Below are 23,508 nucleotides of genomic sequence, written 5' to 3'. Positions count from 1 at the left end.
TGAATGTACTTTTCTGATCTCCTTAGACACTTGGTATGTGAAATTTAGCACTGGAATAGATTTTCCCATCAGGTTTTCTCTCTTTATCTTATTGGTAGCCACATCAGTATCCAAGAGAAGGTCCAGAAGCTTCTTTAGCCAGGTGGGGGCAATCTTCATGTTTGTAGTCTATAAGTCTGCTGTTTGGGGGTAGTTGGTTAGACTACAAGTCTGAAGTTTGCAGACTACAAACTATACTTGTGGGCTTGGTCATGTAATACATGTAGTCCAGTTTATGTTCTACACACCAATGAGTCTGGGTGCTCTAGAATTTTCATAGAGAATTTTTAATTTTTTTCTCACGTAGGATTTCGATATTACTGTTTGCAAATATTACCGTTAATATTTATTATTTCTCTTCTGTATTCACTGTGCATTAGGTATTTGTAGAAGTGGAAACAGCCATGAACAAGAACTGGTCTTGGCCATGACAGGAATTGATAGCCCAATGGGGGGAGGTAGACCCGCACGTGGATAATACAAGGAAGTAGCTATTCCGGTTTCTTTTTGGTGGGCAAGCGTTTTGCAAAGACTTGGGCTATGTGTGTGCAATGCTAAAACAGTCAGTTCATTGAGGCTTTTACAGAAGTTATTTCGCCAAACAAAACAAAAAAAATCTAAAAATCACTCCCCCTCCTATAAGAAAAACAAAATTATTTTTTATATTTGTGGTGAAATCACACAGCCATAGAGACTTACCACAAAAAGAGATTTATCAGGCAGATTCCACACAGTTACATTTAAGCCTGCGAAAGACTTCCAATTAGCCAGCCCTGAACCAAAGGGTTTGGTAATTTTCCTGAAACAAAAGAGAAGAATCATTCCCTCTCTTTTGGCATCAACACTCAGTTACATTCTTTCACTTTCCATTTAAAAAAATCACTTAAGAAAGTTGATCCTTTTGTCACAAGAGCTATTTGTATGAAATATAAAATTCAGAAGTTGTGTTCACTCCCTTTTGTTAAAAAAAAGTAAGTCATCAAAAGAAGGAAGCTTTTCCTTTTTTTTTTTTGGAAGAAAAACTTTCATCTCTAATTTAAAACTGCAAACACACTTTCTTTAGTGGAGAGAATATGTTCATATGATAGTGGTTATTTATCCAATTCAAAAAGTGCAGGATAATCTCTCTCTCTGGCTCTGGCTCTGTGTGTGTCTCTGTGTCTATCTGCCTTCATTGGATTCAAACTGCTCCTTCATTCTGCAATGGAAATTGTCTTATATTTTCCCAGGAGTGCCAGTCCTTTGTGGAATTGAAGATCAAGGACAGCCTGCATTTATTTTGTAGTGTTGGAAGTGTTTTGCATTCCCAGGACAGGCAGTAACTTCAGTCCTAAGAGCCATTGAAGGGGTTAATGCTGGGACTTGGCAGGGTGTCAGTTGCAGTTTTTTTCTTCCCTGGCTCTGTCCGGGTTTCCCCTTGAAGGGATTTCCCTCCTCCTTTGCCTCTGCAGCAAGACCCTCTTTTATAAAGAGCAGACTTTCTATTTCACTCACACCAGCCTCTCTGGCTTTGGGAGCTGAAGACTGCCCAGGCACTTTCAAGCGGGGCCAGAAAGAAGCCTATTGAGCCATTATTTTCTCATCGCAGCAGCAACTCACAATGCCTGGGAAGATGGTCGCAATCTTTGGAGCCTCAGAGTTACTTTGGATTGTATTTGCAGCTTGTAAGTTCTTCTTGATCTGTTTCAAATGTTAATATTCCATGTTTAACCCTGGTTTGTTGGCTTCATTTTTATTTTTCCTGGGGTAGTGAAGAAAAGCACTAAGGATTTTAAACAATGGGAAAACTGAATTTAAGCTAACTTTTAATGTGCTAATGAGATTTTTCTATACACTATATACTGTCATAGAACTGCAATACCCCTCTTCTTTTTTCCCCCCAATGTCAAATGGGTAATTTGGATTTGTCTGTAGTAGATATATCTCTTCAGTTTCCTGTATTTGCTAATGAGGTCAAACTTGAAAAAAATCCCAAAACAACTTTGATAAATGAGCACGAAGGTCAAGAATGCACAAGTTCTCCTGGGTGGTAATGATTCTAGCTCCTTCCTGGGCAGTAGTGATAGGGTTTCTTAGCTACCTTAAGTGTGTTTGAAGCTGTTCAGGAAAGACATTACGCAGGATAGATTTGAGATATTGTACTAGAGTAGAGATGTGAGGATAGACTTCTAGACAAACCAGCTAACTTTGTTTCCCACTCTTTTTTCTCTCTCTTACTCTCTCTCTCTCTTTTCCTTTGCAGCTCAAGCTTTTAAAATTGAGACCTCCCCTGATTACAGCACTCTGGTACAGATTGGTGACACCATCTCATTGACCTGTAGCACGACAGGTTGTGAGTCCCCATCTTTCTCTTGGAGAACCCAGATAGACAGTCCATTAAACGCGAAGGTGAGCCATGAGAGGACCAAGTCCACGCTGACAATGGATCCTGTGAGTTTCGACAATGAACACTCTTACCTGTGCACCGCAACCTGTGGATCTGGGAAGATGGAAAAAGGAATCCAAGTGGAGATCTACTGTGAGTTCCTTTTATCAAAGAAAAATTTGCTCATCTCTATTTTGCCTTAAGATAGTTTTTTTTTAAAAAAAGAACAGTGGTTAAAAAGGTACTCATTTCTAGATTCCTGGCTAGCAAACATACAGTATCCAAAAGTTATAGATGACTAAGGCTAGTCCAAATTTTGACTTCTGTTTGCAACAAACATTGCAAGAATGCATAAGAAAGACTCAGTCTTCCTGGGAATGAATTCCTTAGTCATAAAATGGACTATCGTGAAGGCTTTTTAAATGTGTTTATTTTTTAAACTTGAATTTGATCATATCCTTGCATGTTTGCTTGCTCCAGCATCTACATGATTTATGAATTTTACCCTTCAGGGACATTGCATTCATGTTATTCTTAGGCAATTTGGTGCTTAAAATCCATTTAAAGATTAAGTATGAGATCTCTAATTTAGTAATAGATACAAAATATTCTCTGTAGACACAACAAGAAATGCCTGCAGACATTTATTTCATCCATTCCATGTCTGTGTTGACAAATTTAGAAATTATTGTTGTTACTGTTGCAGTGAAGTATTAGTATTCAACCTCAAATGTTTTCCTGGTAAGTGTAAGTGAACGCTCTTCATGTACCAGCTTGCCAAAAAATGCAATTTTGCACCCTTTTCAACTCCATAAATAAAATCATCAACAAGAGTAAAATATAAACCTTACTTAAATCAATTCCCTTTAGTTATCGATGGTCTTTTTCTAAATAAACAAGATGAAACATTAAGACTATGCACATGCATGGTCATTTCTTTATGAACATCTCATTCAATTTTCTCATAATTACATTGGTACCTTTCTACTGTAGCCAAATCCAACTTTGCCCAGTAACCTTAATGGGAATTTCAACAAGGCCCATGTGTTTCTAAAGCTTCTAGAGGAAGTGGGCCTGGCCGGCTGCTTTCAATTATGCTGGTTGTACATGCATAGTTTATGTCTGGCTGCCTCCTGAGCGCTTCGAAAGGTCCCCTTATGTAAATACAAGGGAAACTAGTACATTCTTATATTACCTGTCGTAAAACTATGCTGGATTATCTGCACATTTCACACAGTATTTGGGACAGAAAGAACTGATGGAAAAAATTTCAAATACCATTTCCTTTGTCTTATGCCCATATGTACCAGTTGAAGACTTTCAAAAGAGAATTAAGGACCCTTCTGGCTTTAATTATGTTGCCTATGTTGTGTCCCTCCCCCACCCCCCCAAGAATGTCTGTTTCCCATTATGTGTAAAAGTTCTGTGTCCATTCCACATTTGATTATTATGTTCTGAGAAATTGACCTTGGTATTCTTTTTATTACCTAGTCCCAAATCTACCAACTTGTTAACATCAAAACAGTATGCGACAGAGGTATACTTTGCAAAGGTGATGAGATTCTGTGTCCTTTTGTTCTAGAAAGTTTGATAGAGGTCTAATTGGAGCACTAGTTCTTAGGCAGTTCAGGAAGTAAATCTAGTATTGAAAGGTTGCATAGAAGCAACCTTTCTGCTGGATGAATTTTTTTTCTGGTCCTAGAATTTCATGCTCCTTCAGTATTCTTGCTCAAGGCTGGTGCTCTATTGTTTGATCCATGTGTCCAGTCCAGCTTTTGGCTGGTTAATTGGAGATGGAGTTACATGGATGTTTCTGCTCACACTAGCTTTGAACTGAAGTCATGTGGGCTTCAGCCTCCTGAGTAGCTCAGATCACAGATGTGAGGCACCAGCAACAGGGTCAGAAGCCTTGCATACCCTGCACAAAAACTATTTTTTACAAAGATATTCCAAGCTGCCCCTTATCTTCAAAATGGAACTACATCTGCCCTGACTAGAATAAGATAATGTGGTACAATGTAGTATTAATCTGCAGTAGTGATACAAAAGAATAGAAATCCTGAGTTTAAATCCTAGCTTTGACCTTTATCAGCTGTGTGCCCTCAGGCAAAATTATGCAAATACTAAATCCATATTTTCTTATCTGCAAAACCAAAGCAGTGTGTGTATGTATGTATGGAAAGTCACAAGGAAACTCCCACCTTCTACAAACTAGCAGATGCTAATAAAAACCTTAAAACAAGGTAAAACAAAATAATCTGTGTTAGGTCTATAGCATGGTTACAGGCACCTAAGGTTTCAATAAACGATAGTGCTTGTTCCCTTCTTTTACTCAGGTAACATACAACCTTTAATATATACAGAGTCAAAATGGAAGAATGCTCCAATACATAACTGATTCTGACCTCCTGAGAGCATCCCAAACCATAAAAATCTAATTAAATAATTCATTTTACTGGATTGACTAGATTAACCAAAACATTAGATTTCATTTGCATTGTTGGAAATCAGTAAACGATCTTATCAACATGAGCAGAAAGTCACTTATGGACTCATTTGTCCTTTCCAGCTTTCCCTAAGGATCCAGAGATTCATCTCAGTGGCCCTCTGGAGGTTGGAAAGCCAATTACGGCCCAGTGTGTGGTCCCTGATGTATACCCCTTTGACAGGCTGGAGGTGGATTTACTGAAAGGCGATCATCTCATGAAAAATCAGGACTTTCTGGAAGACATGGAAAGGAAGTCTCTGGAAACCAAGACTTTGGAAGTGACCTTTACCCCTGTCATTGAGGATATTGGAAAAGCTCTTGTTTGCCGAGCTAAATTACACATTGATGAAATGAATTCTGCACCCAAAGAAAGGGAGACTACCAAAGAGCTGCAAGTCTACAGTATGTACTTGTGGGATGTGGTCTAGTCCATGGGAATTCAGTAAGAATTTATTTGACAACAAGTATATATATTCCAATAGCATAATGAAAAGAACACTGAATTTGGTTTGAGAAGACTTGAGCTTAATTTCCTGGCTCTGTTAACTGTGAAACTAAGGGTTCCTTAATTTGTCTATTTCTCTACCTGTCCAGCAGAAATAATCATACCTGACAGGGTAGGAAGAAATAGGCTCCAATAACAACATGTTTTAGATCATGTCTATAGGCTAGTATATTATCACTTGAAATATTAGTGTCATAGAGATAGGACTGGAGCAAGTTATTCTCTGTGAGTGCATGGGTGTATATATACTTGTGCATACGTGTAAGCTCAACCATGCATATGTGCATCAGGTGGATGGGCAGTGATGGGATTTGATTCCCCCATCTCTCCAAGACTGCCAAGGAATCTGGGGAACAGTTTTATTATCCTAAAATTGTGCCCAGAAAACTGTACTGTTTTATGCTAAAATACTCCATTCTTCTATGGGCATTCCATTCAAAAGGACTAGTGATAATTATTGCACATTTAGTCAGAAGAGAATGAGATGGGAGGGATTTTTAACAAGGTTTTGAGAAGAATAGTTAAGATAGGGAGGGGGAAGAGAAAACAATGAAACCAATTGTCTCTCAGTGACTTGATTAGAGATCTCTTTTCTGCTGGAAAGTCAATTTTATGTCAGAGAAGGACTTAATTTACTCTGCAATCTCAGGGAGCAGAACTATGACCAAAGTGGAAGAGTGAGTTACAGAAAGGAAAATTCCAGCTAAATAGAGGCAAAACATCTTCATAATGAAGGATTCAGAAGTCAGCTTGACCCTTTTGTAGGCTATGTGATCCACAGGTCACTTTTCAGCTGACCGGGATGAGTTTTTGGAAGGGACTCTTGGATGGATTCCTTCTTCAGTTAGGACATTCACTAAGCCACATGATCCTCAGGCAATTTCTAAATATTTATGTCGATCTGAAAACAACCAAACATCCCCCCAAAAAAACACACACCTCAATGAGTTATTCATAAATTGGCTTGTTCTGTGCTACCATGACCAGGTAGTTTGTAGATGTGGGAAGGTCCACAAATACAGCCTGCAAACCTAGTGGCTAAAGATGATGCATAACAATGGCCTTGCCTATGTCCTGTCTTTCCAGTCTCACCCCGAAACACAGTCATCTCTGTGCAGCCCTCCACAAGGCTGCAAGAAGGCGACTCTGTGACGATGACCTGCTCCAGCGAGGGTCTACCGGCTCCTGAAATTTTCTGGAGCAAGAAACTGGAGAATGAGAATCTGCAGCCACTCTCTGGGAATTCAACTCTAACCTTAATTGCTATGAGGATAGAAGATTCTGGAATTTATGTGTGTGAAGGAGCTAATCTGATTGGAAGACACAGAACAGAAGTGGAATTAGTTGTTCAAGGTGAATAGAACGTGGAGCCAGGAGGCGGGGATGGGGTGGGGGTGGCAGAAGGCATGATCATGGCGCTATGGTTGGGAGTAGAGCAATGGTGATAAAGCTTGAATGTTGAATTGCTTCCTGATCCTTTCCATGAGAACCTGTTGGATGGCTATGTACTTTGGCACAAATATTTATCATACTCTGACAGTTAGGAAGGCTTTCCTCCCAGAGCTTTATGGCTCTGCTTCTCTCATTCTTTTCTAGATCACATTATTCCCCACTGCTGCATTGCCTGGCTTCTTTCCTTCCTCTTGCTCCATGGATGATGCTATATTCAAATTACCCCACCTGGGCATCTCATTTCACTCTGCCTGACAACAGAACCCTCATACACTGGTTATTCTCAAATCCGGATTCATGTCAGCAGATCCTATAGTTCTTCTCAGCATGATCCCAAGAATCTGACCTCCTCTTCAACTCTCTTGCTATCATGTATTATTTTTATCCCTTCTCAGTTGAGTTCTTATAAAACAGCATTCATAAACTACCAGCTATATTTCTTAATATAAGCTAAGTCCAACCTTCAAGGAATAACTGAGGGTGAGTATTTGGTTTCCATGGTTCGGATGAGAGAATGGAGTCTCAGAAGAATTGTTGTACTAGCTATTGATTGTATACTAGCATTTGCTAGGAGTCATCTGGCAAATTATGAACCATACTGATCTTTTTCCAGAATTCTATGAGATAGCTAAAAACTCAGAGTCAGCATGGTTTGTTAGTTGCCAAATAAGGTCCAATAGCTCTTCAGTTACAGGATCACAACCCGTACTTTACCACTTTAGCAAATCATCTCAATTATTATTATTACTTGTGTGTGTCAATACTGGAGCCTGAACTCAGACCCTGGGTTCTTTCCTTTAGCCTTTTCATTCAAGGCTAGAGCGTTGCCATTTGCGCTACCATCTCAACAAATAAAATAATGCTGGGCTTGTGTTTGTATCCTAGGTGTGCAGGAAGCACAAAATAGGAGGACAATGGTCCAGGAAAGCCTGAGATACTATTTTTTAAAAAGCTAATGCTGAAAGGGCTGATGCCTGACTCAGGTAGCAGAGCACCTGTCTAGCAAGCACAGGACTCTAAATTCCAATTGCAGTATTGGAAGAAAAACAAAGCCCAAGTGGACAGCTTTCCTGAATAACCAGAGTTGTCCTCACTTCTCAACTTTCAGACCGTGAATTAGTTGTAAAATATTTTTATATTTCATCCACATATTTGAGGGGTAACTTAACAATTTTACCACTTAACTAGTTACATTGCTTTTAGTATGATTCTATGCAACTCTCAAAGATATAGCTTAGTGTTATTGAAACAGACAATGCTGGCACAGATTCATAATTAGAAGACATTGGTGTGTTTGGAAGGTGTGTGATATTTTTCAGAACTTCTTCTATTTTCCCCTTAGAATGACTAGACATAGTTGTTGTAGCAACTGAAATTTGGAATCGTGACTAAAGTCCCAATTTTGCCCCTTACAAGTTGGGTGAAATTATTATTTAACAGCAGAGCCTAACTTGCCTTCCGGAGAAAGAGGTGGGATAGGGGGAGGAAGAGAAAGGAGAGAGGCAGAAGGAGAAGGGAAAAGAGGAGAAAACAGGTCAGTTTGTGGAGTTGTCATGATGATTAAAATATATAATCTATGGGAAGTGATATGCAAGCCACCTGACACACAGGAACAAGCAAAGGATCCGATCTTCTGTTTGCATTACAGTGACCTAACAAGCTATACCCAAACAGAGACTGGATTATTGCCAAGAACGATGCCAGCCACTCACATCTGTCTATAACTATTCTGCTTTGATTGCCCTCAAATGGATTCACTATTTTTAAAAATTATGGTTTTAGCTAGGTGCTAGTTGCTCATGCTTCTAATCCTAGCTACTCAGGAGGCCGAAATCTGAGGATCGCAGTTCAGAGGCAGTCTAGGCAAGAAAGCTCATGAGACTCTTATCTCCAATTAAGCACCAAATAGCTGGAAGTGGATGAGTTGCTGAAATGATACAGCACTAGCCTGAAGTAATATAGACAACTGAGAGCCTAAGGCCCCTGATTTCAGGCCTCAGTTCTAAAACACACACACACACACACACACACACACACACACTCACAGAGAGATGAGATATGGTCTTGTAACTCATGGTTATGAAGTGGAAAGAGTAATTCTTTCCTGGAACAGACAGTTGTGGAGAGGGTTGAGGACAATTGGGTCTATAAATGAGATTGTGATGAAGGAAAGCATCTTATCCGTTATACATCTTGTCCTTTCTTCTCCCTAGAGAAACCATTTACCATGGACATCTCTCCTGGCTCGCGGGTTGCTGCCCAGATTGGGGACACCATGGTGCTGACCTGTTCCGTCACAGGCTGCGAGTCTCCATCATTGTCTTGGAGAACGCAGATAGACAGCCCTCTGAGCGGGCAGGTGCAGAGTGTCAGAGCCAAGTCCACCCTGACCCTGAGCCCTGTGAGTTTCAAGAACGAGCACTCTTACCTGTGCACAGCGACCTGTGGACCTAAGAAGCAGGAAAAGGGGATTCAGGTGGAACTCTACTGTAAGTGATTTTCACCACTGGTCGCTGTGTTGTTTTCCCATTTCTATGGGAAGAAAAAGAATCCTCATCTGTGATAGGCAATGGGATTCATTGGTTTAGAAGGAGAATTTAACCTTGTGAATGGTTCCTACATCTCTGAGAATGAATGCAGTTTGGTGAGACATGATCGGCTTGACTCATGAGCACATTGTACATTGCATGTGCACATCACAATTACAGTCCTTACTTCCTCTTCTTGTATTGTTTCACCCTGAATTTGGTCACACTTATGTCCCTCCTCCTCCACACCCCTTCATGGGTATGCGGGGGTGTATGGAGATGACAGTAAGAATAGTGTGTGTGTGAGGGGGTGCAGCTTCAGTCCAGATAACTGAGTAGGGGTGGCTACCACTGAGCAATTCAAACTGAGGGTGAAAATGAAGCCTTCTGCTTAATCCACAGAATGGCGTAAAATGAGGCAATTGGGAAGCAGCAGAAAGCCACAAACTGAAGACAGGGAGTGGACAGGAGACGAGGCAGGCCAGAGGCTATAAAAGCTCAGGTGTGTGCTGGAGCAGAATCCCAAGAATCCTGAGGCAGCCTCGGGTCCTGAAATCCATTTACCTTATTCTTCTTGCTGCCTTCCTGAAAATCCTTTGCAACCTTGACTCCCCATGAATCTGAGGTTGTGGAGGCATCTTACTGTATAATGAATCCAGAAGAAAATATGCAAAGGAACCATGAAGTTATGGAGTTTTTAATTTTTTATTTTTTGGGTCCAGTTGTGGGGCCTGAACTCTGGGCCTGGGCGCTGTCCCTCAGCTCTTCATCTCAAGGCTAGCGCTCTACCACTTGAGCCACAGCACCACTTCCGGATTTTTTCTTTTTGCTAATGTGGTGCTGAGGAATCGAACCCAGGGCCTCATGCATGCAAGGCAAGCACTCTACCACTGAGCCACCTTCCCAGCCCCTGGGGTTTTTATTTTTGAAGGGATCACCTTGACCTATCTTATTAAATAAACTCCAAAGCACAACTTATGAAGGTTTTTTTTCTTCCCGCCACAAACCCTGCCCAAATTTGTGCTATCCTTCAAGTTTTTGCCCAGAAGGAGTGAATGTCTGTAAAGGGATTTAAATCTCTCCAGAGGAGGGTGAATTTTACTGCTTTATCGTATTACCTAGAAGCTGCTGATGTAGGCACATTCTCAGAAGAGGTGAAAACCAGTGGTGAAGTCTTCCTGCAATATGGAAGGAAACATTTGAAAATATATTACTTTCATAGCCTTGTACTTCAGGGAGAAAAGCTTTGTCATGCGATTTTATCCTTGATAACTATTTCAGTCTCATCAATTTGCATAGGATGTATTACACATGTTACGATACAGTTTACATTCTATGTAATTAGATTAGAGCCTAAATTATAAATTCTTTTCTTAATAAGAATTATCTGAGACATACTTTAACATTGTTGCCTATATTTTATCATTAGCTAAACTGCCTAGATTAGGAGCTACCCTTAGAGTCTTATTTGATACAGAGAAGCTGAACAGCCCAGATTCTAAAGTCAGAGAAGTCTTGTAGCCTTTCAAAAAAATTCAGTTTTACAGCCGGCCGCTGGTGGCTCACGCCTGTAATCCTAGCTACTCAGGAGGCTGAGATCTGAGGATCGCGGTTCAAAGCCAGCCCGGGCAGGAGAGACTGTGAGACTCCTATCTCCAATAAACCACCAGAAAACCGGAAATGGCACTGTAGCTCAAGTGGTAGAGCGCTCGCCTTGAGCTGAAGAGCTGAGGGACAGCGCCCAGGCCCAGAGTTCAAGCCCCACGACCGACAAAAAAAAAAAAATTCGGTTTTACTAGCCATGAGACAATGAAATGATACCATTTTATGGGCTGCCTAGAAGACGGAGATAGCATTACTTACATTTAGCATTAGTTCATGCTAAGTACTCACAAATATTTTACACATCTCACAGACAGAGTCTACAGGTAACACAGGGAAAGCTGAATGGATTTAGCAAAGATCAGGTATGTGGTTGGTCAGATGGCATCATTAGAAAAGATTATGTACTGTTTCCAACAATATTATAATCAATATTATAATTTTGTGTTTAGGCTTAATGTCATGTATGTACTTGTGTGTGTGTGTGTGCGTGCGTACGTGTGTGTGTGTGTGTGCGTGTGTGTGTGTGTGTGTGTGTGTGTCGATTTCAGGGCCTCACACTTTCCCCTCGCTTTTCACTCAGAGCTGGGGCTCTCCCCCTTCAGCCATATCCTGACTTCCTGGTGTTTTTTTTGCTGTTAATTGGAGAGTCTCGTAGATTTGTCTGCTTGGTTTCAAACTTTTGATCCTCAGATCTCAGCCTCCTGAGAAGTTAGGATGACAGGCGTGAGCCACGGACACCTAGGCTTGAGATTTTTTTCCCAGCTGAGTTGTAGAGATGCCATTATGAATCCTGTGCATTTAACAGACCAGAACTCCATTTTCTCCTGAATGTCTCACACAACCTTTTTGATTGATATTTACAGCCTTCCCTAGAGATCCAGAAATTGAGATGAGCGGCCTGCTCGTGAGTGGGAGCCCCGTCACCGTGAACTGCACAGTGCCTAATGTGTACCCTTTTGATCATTTGGAGATTGAATTATTAAAGGAAGGAACGATTTTGGCAAGTAAACAGTTTTTGGAGGGAACAGACAGGAAATCCCTGGAGACCAAAAGTTTGGACATGACCTTCACCCCCACCACTGAAGATACTGGAAAAGCTCTTGTTTGTCTGGCCAAGTTACATATGGGTGAGATGGAATCTGAACCCAAACAAAGGCAGAGTACACAGACGCTGTATGTAAATGGTAATTATGTGCATGCTACATCTGGATACTCTTTACATTGGATTGATTGCTTTCTCTCCTTTGTCAGGCAATGGTTAACAAGAGATTAATAGTTAAACACACACACACACACACACAAAACTCCTGGGGAAAAAAGAAAAAATTCAAATTAATAATGTCGATGACAAATACCTCCCCTACATATAAAATGATAGCCATTGGTTTGTTAAAGATTCCAGGCACTGGCATCAATGGCCAGGTGAGTGTTAATTCTGCTTTGCCTGGTAGAAACAGTGCATCCTCAATCCAGCTCAGCCTCTGGCTGGTTTCAGCTGGTCTTGCCCTTGTGTGTTGGCCCTTCCTGGGGGTGACCAGTTCTACCTCTTTCTTCATGCCATGATCTTCTCAAGGGAGATGGTTCACTTTCCACCCTAGAGACCTCTGAAGAGGCAGCAATGAAAACTGCCTCTTGAAGCCTGGGTTTGGGTATGTCACTGTCATTTTTGTCCGTATTCCATGGGCTCAAATGAGTTACAAGGTCAGTGCAGATTCAACGGGTAGAGAAGATAATATTCACTTATTCCCAGAGGAGATTCCAATAGGTCTTAGTCATGTGTAGTGCACCACAAAGGGCAAATACACACTCACACTGCTTTGGTAGCAAGAAGGATCCAACAGAACTTCCTTCCATTAGGAAATAGCCATGACTTGTTTGTGTGCTACTTATCTGCATCTCCCAGAGTAAATGCAGACAGAAGGCTCTGCTGGTGGTCAAGATGTGTAGACAAAAGCATGGGCTCCATTGCCCGGTTTTACAGTGTCATTGAAACTCTTCAGAACTGAGAGCATGAGAATGTCAATCTAATGAGTGTTTCTCCCTTTTCAGTTGCTCCTAAGGACACTACGGTGTTCGTCAGCCCCTCCTCCATCCTGGAGGAAGGCAGCTCTGTGAATATGACATGCTTTAGTGATGGCTTCCCAGATCCAAAAATTCTGTGGAGCAGACAGCTGAGCAATGGTGCTCTCCAGCCTCTTTCTGAGAATACAACTCTCACCTTCATCTCTACAAAAATAGAAGATTCTGGCATATATGTGTGTGAAGGGATTAACCAGGCTGGAATAAGCAGAAAAGAAATTGAATTAATTGTACAAGGTGAGCACAGTATGGCCCTCACTAGGATTTTCTTAAGTTATCTTTCTGATGATGAACAAAACCTTCCTTGGAAGCAAAGTGTGTGTGTGTATGTGAGAGAGAGAGAGAGAGAGAGAGAGAGAGAGAGAGAGAGAGAGAGTACTAGGGCTTGAACTCTAGACCTCTCTCTTTTTTTTCTTTTTGGTCTGAGACTGGGATTCTAACTTGTTTGGTACATTATGTTTTTGCTCATTGGCTAGTGCTCTAATAACTCACTCAGGCCTCCAAGTCCTAGGCCTAAAAGCTCTTCTTGCTTGGCTTTCTCACCTATAACTGGTATTCTACCACTTGGACCACACCTCCAATTTTGGCTTTTTGCTGTTTAATTGGTGAGAAGAATCTCTCTGATTTGTCAACTCAACCTTGATTCTCAGATCTTACCCTCTTGAGTAGCTGAGATTACAGGTGTGAGTTTCCTGTGCCCAGCTTAAATAAAGCTTTTATTTAAAAAGAAATGTATTAAGGATTTTTGTTTTGTTTTGTTTTTGTGCCTATCCAGAGGCTTGACTTTAGAGCCTGGACACTGTCCCTGAGTTTTTGTATTCAAGGCTTGCACTCTACCACTTGAACCACAACTCCACTTCCAGCTCATTTTGGTAATTAATTGGGCTTTTCTGCCTGGGCTGGCAGATCCTCAGATCTCAGTCTCCTAAGTAGCTAGGATTATAGGTATGAGCCACAAGCACCCAGTGTATTGAGGGTTTCGTTTTTGTTTTTGTTTTTTTTTGGGTCCAGTCGTGGGGCCTGAACTGTGGGCCTGGGCGCTGTCCTTCAGCTCTTCAGCTCAAGGCTAGCGCTCTACCATTTGAGCTACAGCGCCACTTCCGGCTTTTTTCTTTTTGCATATGTGGTGCTGAGGAATCGAAGTCAGGGCCTCATGCATGCAAGGCAAGCGCTCTACCACTGAGCCACCTTCCCAGCCCCTTGAGGGTTTTTTTTAAAAAGCATTCATGATGTTTCCTATATATAGAACATTAGATCATTCTTGTTGTTTCCTGAAATAGAACTTGCTCATCAAACAGTCCAAAGTTCTTTTAACAACCCTAAAGTTTTCTTTTGAACTGCTAGCTCCAGGACTTGTGCCAAAAGTTCCAGTGGCTCTTGGGAGACAATTATTGAAATAAAGACAGGAAGAAATGTGTAATTGTAAATGGTTTAAGTTTAAAACCACTCAATCTGGCTGGATTAGACAGTTTGGGCACTCTACCACTGAGCCACACCTCCAGTCCCCACTGAGTTTTACATTGTAAAGGAAGAAATTTGGAAGTTCAACACACAATCTTAAATAAAACCTTCTGAAGAGGCTAAGGGCAAAGGACTGAATTTCAGGCCAGCCTGAGCTACTAGCTAGTTCTTGTTCAAATAGACTGTATATACTATATCACTAGATCATGTCTCAAGAAACCATGTACACAAAGAAAATAAATGGAAAGAAAAAAAAGAAAGAGAAGGAAAAGGAAGGGAAGGAAGAGAGGAGGGGGAGGAAGAGGAGAAGAAAGAAAAAGAGAAAGAGAAAAAGACAGGAAAAGATCCTTTGAGATTGTATGCCATGTCCCTGTGGCCTTAAATAGGGATTCCTTAGCAGGAATCATTTTCATGCTGGGTAGGTAAGTCCTTCCTAGAGTTGAATTAATAAAAATATACCTTAAGTACCTAGGCCACAGCCTGGAACTTAATAAATAGTAACTGTGTTGTGAAGGACAAATAAACAAGCCATCTGTGTGCAACTTAATTTCCTCATCTGAGAAAATCTAGCTCAAAACACAGAGGCTTTTGGATGACAAACAATTTTTGCTAAACAGTATGACAATGATTTTAATTTTCTGGTTCAGTAACATTTGAATTCTATACCCATTTATTGTATTCTCTGTGCTAGGCTGAGTTAAAGTAAAGTCTGTGAGATCCTAATCTCCAATTAATCACCAAAAATTTGGAAGTAGAGCTGTGACTCAAGTGGTAGAGCATTAGCCTTGAGCCAAAAAGCTGAGGACAGTGCCCAGGCCCTGAGTTCAAGCCCCAGGACTGGCACTGGCGCACACACACACACACACACACACACACACACACACACACACAAGGAATTCTGTTATGAGAACTGAAAAAATGCATAAGTCATGTCTTCTCTTGCCTAAAACACAATTCAGCAAATGCTTGACTTCATTCTTGCCTTGCTTACGTTATTAACTTATGATGGGATTGCCTTAAAGATGCCTTTTCAATGGTCTTTTTTTCAGTTTTTCCTAAGGACATACAACTGACAGTTTTTCCTTCTGAGAGTGTCAAGGAAGGAGACACTGTCATTATCTCCTGTACTTGTGGGAATGTTCCAGAAACTTGGATAATCCTGAAGAAAAAAGCAGTCACAGGAGATACAGTACTGAGGTCTGTAGATGGCGCGTACACCATCCGCAAAGCTCAGTTGGAGGATGCAGGCGTGTACGAGTGTGAATCGAAAAACAAAGTGGGATCCCAGTTAAGAAGTCTGACACTGGATGTTAAAGGTGGGCTCTTTGTCTTTGGACTTCAGTGTGGGCTTTCCTACATGAAGGAGCTGAATTCTGTGTTGACTGTGGCTCTTTCTTGTTTCCTGAAATAATCAGGCCCAGCTGTCGAGTTTCACGAGGAAGTTTACATAAATCATTGATGACTGTGGAATTCCCATTTGCTTTCTTTTCTTTTTAAAGTTGCCCAGTTAGTATTGGTCTCTGAGGTCTTGGATTTGTTAAGTATTTTACCATATTTTCCAAGACCTTTCCATGGGAAGCTAAAGAAGTAAGAGGGGGTATAATGGAAAAGAAAAATCCTATCCAGACCCTCGTCCTTCTTACTAGAAAACTATACTATTTTTTGTCCACCAGGAATAACTTCATATATTCTCCATTGACTCTTTTAGAGATAATCATGGAAAATTCCAATTTTGATTCTGGACACATATAAAAGACCTCTAGACTACAGAATCATTTCCCTTAAAATCCACATCTCTGCCTAGTGCCAGTGGCTCACAACTGTAATCGTAGCTACTCAGGAGGCTGAGACCTGAGGATCAATGCCTCAAATCCAGCCTGTGCAGAAAAGTATATGTCTATTTTCTCCATTTAACCACCAAAAATCCACAAGTGGAGCTGTGGCTCAAGTGGTAGAGCACTAGCCTTGAGTGAAAAAGTACAGGGACAACGCCCTAAATTCAAGCCCCAGCCCCAGTATACACACACACACACACACACACACACACAGGTGTACAGGGAGAGGGAGGGACAATGGCCTCATCAAAGACATTTGAGGGGGAGCACAATAGGTGTGTGAATGCACAATAGGTATGATCTGTTGATCTTACTGGTAGAAATGGGCTGTGTCAGCCTTCATTAATCGGCCTCACACTTCTTGCTCACTAATGAGAGCCTGTGGTGCACTTGAAGCCATAGTTAGTGGTAAAGTGAATGGCACTACAAATGCCAACTTTTAAGAGGCTCAACATAAGTGAAAGTCAGCAAATACTTGCCAATGTAAAGCAAATTTTACTTATCTGGCCATTTCCAGATGGCAAGATCTACTATATATTTTCTGTTTTCACAGTAGCTCCTAGAAATACACAAATATCAATACATCCATCTAGACATGTTAAACAAGGGGAAAATGTCATAATTGCATATAAGACTGTTAACCATCCACTTGTGGTGATTGTTTTGAATAGTGTTGGTCTGGCCAATGAACTTACTATGAGTTCCAAGAATAGAACCTTGTACTATGTTGCTGAAAATGACCTGGGGGTTTATGAAATCCATGATTCCAAAGAGGAAGGGGCAATGCTGGAGGAGTTGAGATCTCAGTTCTGAGTGCATTGAAATTCCTTTCTTCCCATTTTCTTTAATCCTCAATGCCTCTGGCCAACTGTAATTCCACCTAGTTCAGGTAACCTGGACTCCTAACATTGCTGACCATCTATCTGTAATTGTTCTTTATGAGACACATTAAAGTTTCTTCTTGACTTTTATCTCTTCTCCTGTATACATTACCTTTTCTAAATTACTTTACTAAATTAATCACATATAATTTTTACCACAGTTTATTCACCGTAGAAGTGAACAATCAAACAAATATTAGGCATTCAGGCAGAAATTCAAATTCATGCTCCATAATTAAATCTGGTTTTAAAAAGCTGGACATGTATGAAGACTAAAATTTGACATTTTTTCCTGTGTATTTTGAAGTTTTTTTTTTCTTGTGTGTTTAAGTGAGTTTTGAAATTGTGTTGTTGTGGCTTAAATGTATTCAATTGATAGATATGGTCAGGAATTTAAGAGTTTCAGGATTTATACAGCCATTAACATTTTTATGAGAAGATTCTCCTGGGTACTGACTCAGCAGCAAGAATTTTCTTGCAATTGCCTGAGGGGAAAAGTAAAAAGCAAATATAATACTTATTAAACGGAAAGGAAAATAATGACATAAATAGTTTTGCCCAGCATGTCATCAGTACTGACGCTTAACCACAATTATGGTGATAAACATCCCATTACAAATGTGCCAGGTGTCAGTGGTTCATGCTTGTAATAGTTCTCAGTTGGGACTGAATGTACCTCAGGCAGAAAAGTCTTTAAAACTCTATCTATAACTAGCCACCAAAAAGCTGGACTAGAGGCATGGCTGAAGTTGTAGACCATCAGCTGAACAAGCATGATGCCCTGAGATCAAAACTTAGAGAATCTTAGTTGGGTGCTGGTGGCTCACACCAGTAAACCTAGCTAGTCAGGAGGCTGAGATATGCAGACTGAGGTTCGAAGCCAACCCCCACAAGAAGTGAAGACTCTTATCTTCAACTAGCCATCAAAAGTAGAGCTGTGGCTCATGTGGTAGAGCTACATCCTTGAGCCAAAAAGCTCAAAGCTCTGAATTCAAGCCTCCACATGGGCACATAAATTAAAAAGTTATCCTTATACATTCACTAGCTCAATTATACCTACCAAATGTTGAAAAATGGAGCAACTATTATGCTTAAAGTGTTGTTTCCTTGATAATGTGATACAGCTCATTTCACATCACTTGATTCTATGGATTCTTTTCCCTTGGATGGCTTTCAGTGTTTAGAAAGCTCTAGGTGGAAGGCAGTGATGCCCATAGGCAGATCACTAACTCCTGTCAGCACTAAGACCACATGCATGCCACTTCGTGAACCTTAATTGTAAGTCTACCATTCAGTGCTGTGCCAAGTAAAGAGAAGCGCATCTCCACAAATGCTGGGCTGTGTCCCACACACTCTTACCACTATCAGATGTTAAATTGCAGCTGCCAGGTGATTTTTGAGGGGGGTAGGTTATAAAGACTACTAATTTTAAAGTTTTTGTATACTATTATTTTCATATTCCAGTTATAACTAATTAGCAAAATGATAAGATTAAAAAAGCCACAATACTTTATTAGAGTTTAAAAAGCACTTTGGAGGTACCAGTTTTATTCCAAGTAGTGACTTAAAGGCTGGTGGGTCCAAAGGAAAGCAGACATACGTATCTTTATGGAGTTTACAGTCAGAAGAACAAACCAAATTTAGCAAATAGTTATAATGTTTAATTACAAGTAGCACTAAGGGATATGAAGCAAAAGTGAGAACATGTTGGGGTTCTTAACAGACTAGGGGAGCAGTAGGGAATGAGTGACATTACACGAGTGACATTAAAACTGAAATACAATGCTATCCAAAGACCCCCAGTAAACACAAATACTGAAGGGGAATGACACATGTTAAGATGCCCTTCCTTCAGTCAGACAAAACATAGCTTGCAAACATGCATACCATCAGCCCGGATTCTTCCTCTCCCTCTCAATCTATAGAGTTTAACTATAATGGCCATGTTGTAAATGTTACAAGGGGTTTTTGTTTGTGTTTGGGAACTGGTGAGCCACTTCTACTCATGGTGATCAGAATCCTTAGTCTCAATACTCTAGTAGATTTTTTCTATTTCCTCGAAGACCCTCCTCCAATTCCTGTGCTTGTGAAGGACCCCTGCCCCCAAACATTGCATGTTCATTTCTATTTTGATCCTGAAATGGACTCTTTTTGAATCCAAGTTTGTAGAAATTGACAGCTGTCATCTTTACATCCATTATGACCAAAGCATCCACCAATGTGTTATTTGGGTAATTCAGAGAAATGCATTGTGGGTCCTTCTGGCCCTCATCATGACTTTAGAGCTCTTTCTTTTTGGAGAACTACTTGTACTATAAGAATAAAACGTGTTATTTAATGATTTCTTTTTGTACTGGACATTAATTGCACCTATTTGGTTATTTTCCAGGAAGAGAAAATAACAAAGACTATTTTTCTCCTGAACTCCTGGTACTGTATTGCGCATCCTCTCTCATAATACCTGCCATTGGAATGACCATTTATTTTGCAAGAAAAGCCAACATGAAAGGATCATATAGTCTTGTAGATGCACAGAAATCAAAAGTGTAGCTCACACTTGAAATATTCAACCAGAGACCCTATTTGTAAGTTCAAATCCTTAATAGTGCTCATCATTCTACAAGAAAAACAACTGAACATTCAGACTTCCTAGAATTTACTGGAAGCAAAGAGAAGGGGACTTCCAAGGCTCTTTTTGAGAGCAAGAACCAACAGAAAACTTTCTTCTTGATAAGTCATGGCTATTGAGATGAGATGATTGAGAGAGTCCCTGATGCGTGTAGACAATAATACAACCTGTACATATGTAAAATAAAATTATGGCATAGCAAGATTGCTTGGGATAGCAACACTCTATGTTTAGATCATGAAAATAACCACCCAGCGTTGCTTGGAATGACTGTAATTACAGCACATTTTAGGAACTTTTGATATTCATATTGACTGGCAGTTGGCTGAGGCTATGTTTCATCTATTTTATTGCCTTAACCATATTTTATTCTGATGATTTTCTTGACAATAATTTCATGTTTTATAAAGAATCCAGGGCTTAATTTTTATAGGCAAATGATAAACAAAGAGGGCACTGGGTTGACTTTCAGGTACTAAATACCTCAGCTGGTGGTATAATGGTTGACCAGGTTTCTCTGTATGGTACTTGCATGGTACGGAGATGTGATGTATGTTCATCTGAATCTTATGTAACTTGACTAATGTGGTTAGAAAATGCATCTTCTTTGGGTTTTCTTTTGTAGCTCTTTAGAGTTTTTTGTATAGTAAAAATTAATCTCTGGAACTAGGAGTGTTGTGTGCTTATTTGTTATTATAAGTGATGTCCTTTTAATTATGGTGTACTTCTTTTGACAATGCCAACTTCCAAGGTGAAGAGTATGGAAATGCTCTAGGTATAGCAAGTGTGATCCTCTCACAACCACTGTGGGAACTTGGATAAAATGCATATTTCTTAACCTTTATATTAAACTCAGATATCTGGTTTGGGGTTCTTCAAGTTTGTCAATTTAAAATAAAAAAAAATAGGTATAGTACACACAAAAGGTATGAGCACTGTTGGACGAGCATATGGATGAGCAATTAACTGTAAACTGACTGTTCAAGCGAGAGTCATGCTACTAATGCCTCTTGATGACAATTCTCTCCTCTCACTCAGAAGTAACATTTATTTGTTCTGAACAGAATAGTGATGTGTCCCTTGAGTTTGGGAGAAAGTTACTATGTATGCGATTAGTATATTATTTATTTATTGCCATGTTTTGAAATTTACATGAAGACAATCAAATGATATACTTGCCTTGTGACTTTATTCTTTCACTCAAAATTTCATTCTTGCATGATTCACCCATATTCTAGGCCATTTTTCATTGCTCAAAGCATTCTACTTTAAGATGGCCACAATGTATTTACCTATCTATAGATAATGTCATTTCCTTTTGATTTTTTTAGCCTTTTCTATCATGAATAAAGCTTCAATAAATACTGCTTTACATGTTCCTGGTTATCATAGACCAGGTTATTTAGTGAAGGACAATGATATTAAGACAAGGCATCTCATTATTTTGTTTTGTCTGAGACTGGAACTCGAACTTGTACTCTGCTTTTGCTCATTGGCTGGAACCCTACCACCTGAGCCACACCTCTAGCCCCAAGAATTTCATTTCTAATGATAATTTTTAAAATTATTTTTTCAAAAAACCCTCTACTTTAAAAACTGCACCTTTTAGACAATAAAACTTTGAAACATTAACTTCTTTTGTTCTAGTAGAAATGAGGTAACTAGTTGCTTTGGGGGATAATCCACAACATTTACCTAAGGAACTCTTTCATAATGATTTTCAGTCTGATTTTCCTGGCGATGGATTCAGATCTTGCTAGACTTTTGTAGTATTGACCTCAGTTACATGGAAGAGGCTGGCAAGTTTGCCTTCTTCTGCTCCGGTAGCACGAAGTAGATGCAAGACAAATGAATGCATGGAAAACTCTATGGAAGTTTGCCTCATGTAGCCATTACTAAGGCCTTTTCTCCTCTGGGTAAATAATACACAGAGAAGCATGTGATAAACCCAATTTGTTTGCAAACAGAGAGACACTGTACAAGGAAACACAGTTTCAAATAATAGTCTCACGTAGAAACTTTTATCTGCTTCCTATAACAGAATCTCTAGATTTTGTTCGCAAACTGTGAATTTGGGGAGGATGTGAATAACATGAAACTTACTAGTAATAGTAATAGTTGAATCATCTTATAAAGTAAGAAGCTTCCATTTTCTTACATGTAAAATTAAGGCATTAGTCGCTTTCAAGTAAAGACCCTTCTAGTCCTTGAGTGCAGGGGTTACATATTTGTCTCGGGTAACTTAATTTTTTTTTAATTTTAGAGAATCTCTTTTTTTCCCCAAATGAAACTCTTTTGGTCTTTGCTCACACAAATCCATACAATCTTGAAAAGAAAAAATACAAGTTAAATGAATCTGAGCATTAGCAAGTAGCGTCTGCTAGAATTTCTTGAATAGACACTCTTTCCTATAGAAGAGAAAGGAACATTTATAATGTCTTTTAGCCATAATAATTGTGACAATTCTACTTCTGCCAAAACCACGTGTAGTGACTTTGCAGGATGTGTGCAATGGAAAGGTGTAATTCTTTCCAATGAGACTACGAGCTAAGGCTGTCTCCAGAAGGGTATCAGAAATTGAATGGAATCAAATGTCTGGGTGGTGTAGGAAGAAGCAATGCTAATGAGAAAGAATATTTTTTAATTTTTAATTTTAAAGAAGTCTTTCGTCATTGGCAGAGGCCCTTGGGGACCATGTGAAGCAAGAAAGAAACCAAGCTGATTAAGTGAAAAGGCAATGTTTCAGTCTCTTTCTTATTGTAAAGATACTGTACAGAGGGGTTACAGTTACCTGACCAAAGTAATGAGTCCATTTCTTATCCAGTATTTTTACCCCCTCCTTTGTTTTTCCCCTACTAACCCTTCCCTCCTCACTGCTCCAACAGTCCCCCTCCCCTCCAGTTGTAGAGTTTGTTTTCAACATAGTGTCTTGTACATCTCATCGTTACAATGGGTCAACCTTTATTCGTTTTTTTGGGGGGAGGGGGGGGGTCCAGTCGTGGGACCTGAACTCTGGGTCTGGGCACTGTCCCTCAGCTCTTCAGCTCAAGGCTACTGCTCTACCACTTGAGCCACAGCGCCACTTCTGGCTTTTTTTCTTTTTGCTTATGTGGTGCTGAGGAATCGAACCCAGGACCTCAGGCATGCAAGGCAAGCGCTCTACCACTGAGCCACCTTCCCAGCCCAAACCTTTATTTTTGTTTCAGCATTTTGTTATGTCCCTTCCCCTCCCCAAATTAGAAAAATGTATATACAAGATGTAGGGCACCAGAATCAAACACAGTGACAACAGGGGTTCTACCATCAGGGGAAGAACATACAAAAGAAACAAAAAAAAAATCGTACAGTACATAAAAACAACAGCAACAATGAACAGAACAAGCCTTAGAAACACAAGAAAAATGGCAAGTCCAGGTGTCTCAACTCCTGCTCATGATCATCAGGCAACAGAGCAGTTAAGGAATAATCCAGAGGAGAGCTCCCAAAATGTTTCAGGCTTGGAAAATACAAAAGAGTAATGAGCTCACATAGACTTTGTGGAGTGAGATGAGATGGTGAATCACTCCTAAATTAATTTGTGTACTTGGAATTGAACTCGGCCTCATGCTTACATGGCAGATGGTCTATCCCTTGAGCCATAC

General features: G+C 40.1%; 1 protein-coding gene across 1 annotated transcript; it reads left to right on the top strand.

Annotated features, from left to right (window-relative positions):
• Nucleotides 1-1,502: 1,502 nt before the first annotated feature.
• Vcam1 (vascular cell adhesion molecule 1) lies at nucleotides 1,503-20,286 on the top strand. The gene is made up of 9 exons (XM_013031424.1): nucleotides 1,503-1,703; nucleotides 2,282-2,557; nucleotides 4,974-5,294; nucleotides 6,484-6,750; nucleotides 9,063-9,338; nucleotides 11,846-12,166; nucleotides 13,032-13,298; nucleotides 15,572-15,838; nucleotides 19,628-20,286. The coding sequence occupies exons 1-9, from the start codon at nucleotides 1,640-1,642 to the stop codon at nucleotides 19,786-19,788; spliced, it is 2,220 nt and encodes a 739-aa protein (XP_012886878.1). The 5' UTR covers nucleotides 1,503-1,639; the 3' UTR covers nucleotides 19,789-20,286.
• Nucleotides 20,287-23,508: the final 3,222 nt, after the last annotated feature.

Source organism: Dipodomys ordii, unplaced genomic scaffold, assembly GCF_000151885.1.
Source record: "Dipodomys ordii isolate 6190 unplaced genomic scaffold, Dord_2.0 Scaffold139, whole genome shotgun sequence".
Lineage (NCBI taxonomy): Eukaryota > Metazoa > Chordata > Mammalia > Rodentia > Heteromyidae > Dipodomys > Dipodomys ordii.
Note: the sequence above shows the minus strand (reverse complement) of the source record. Positions and strands in the feature narration are given on the sequence as shown.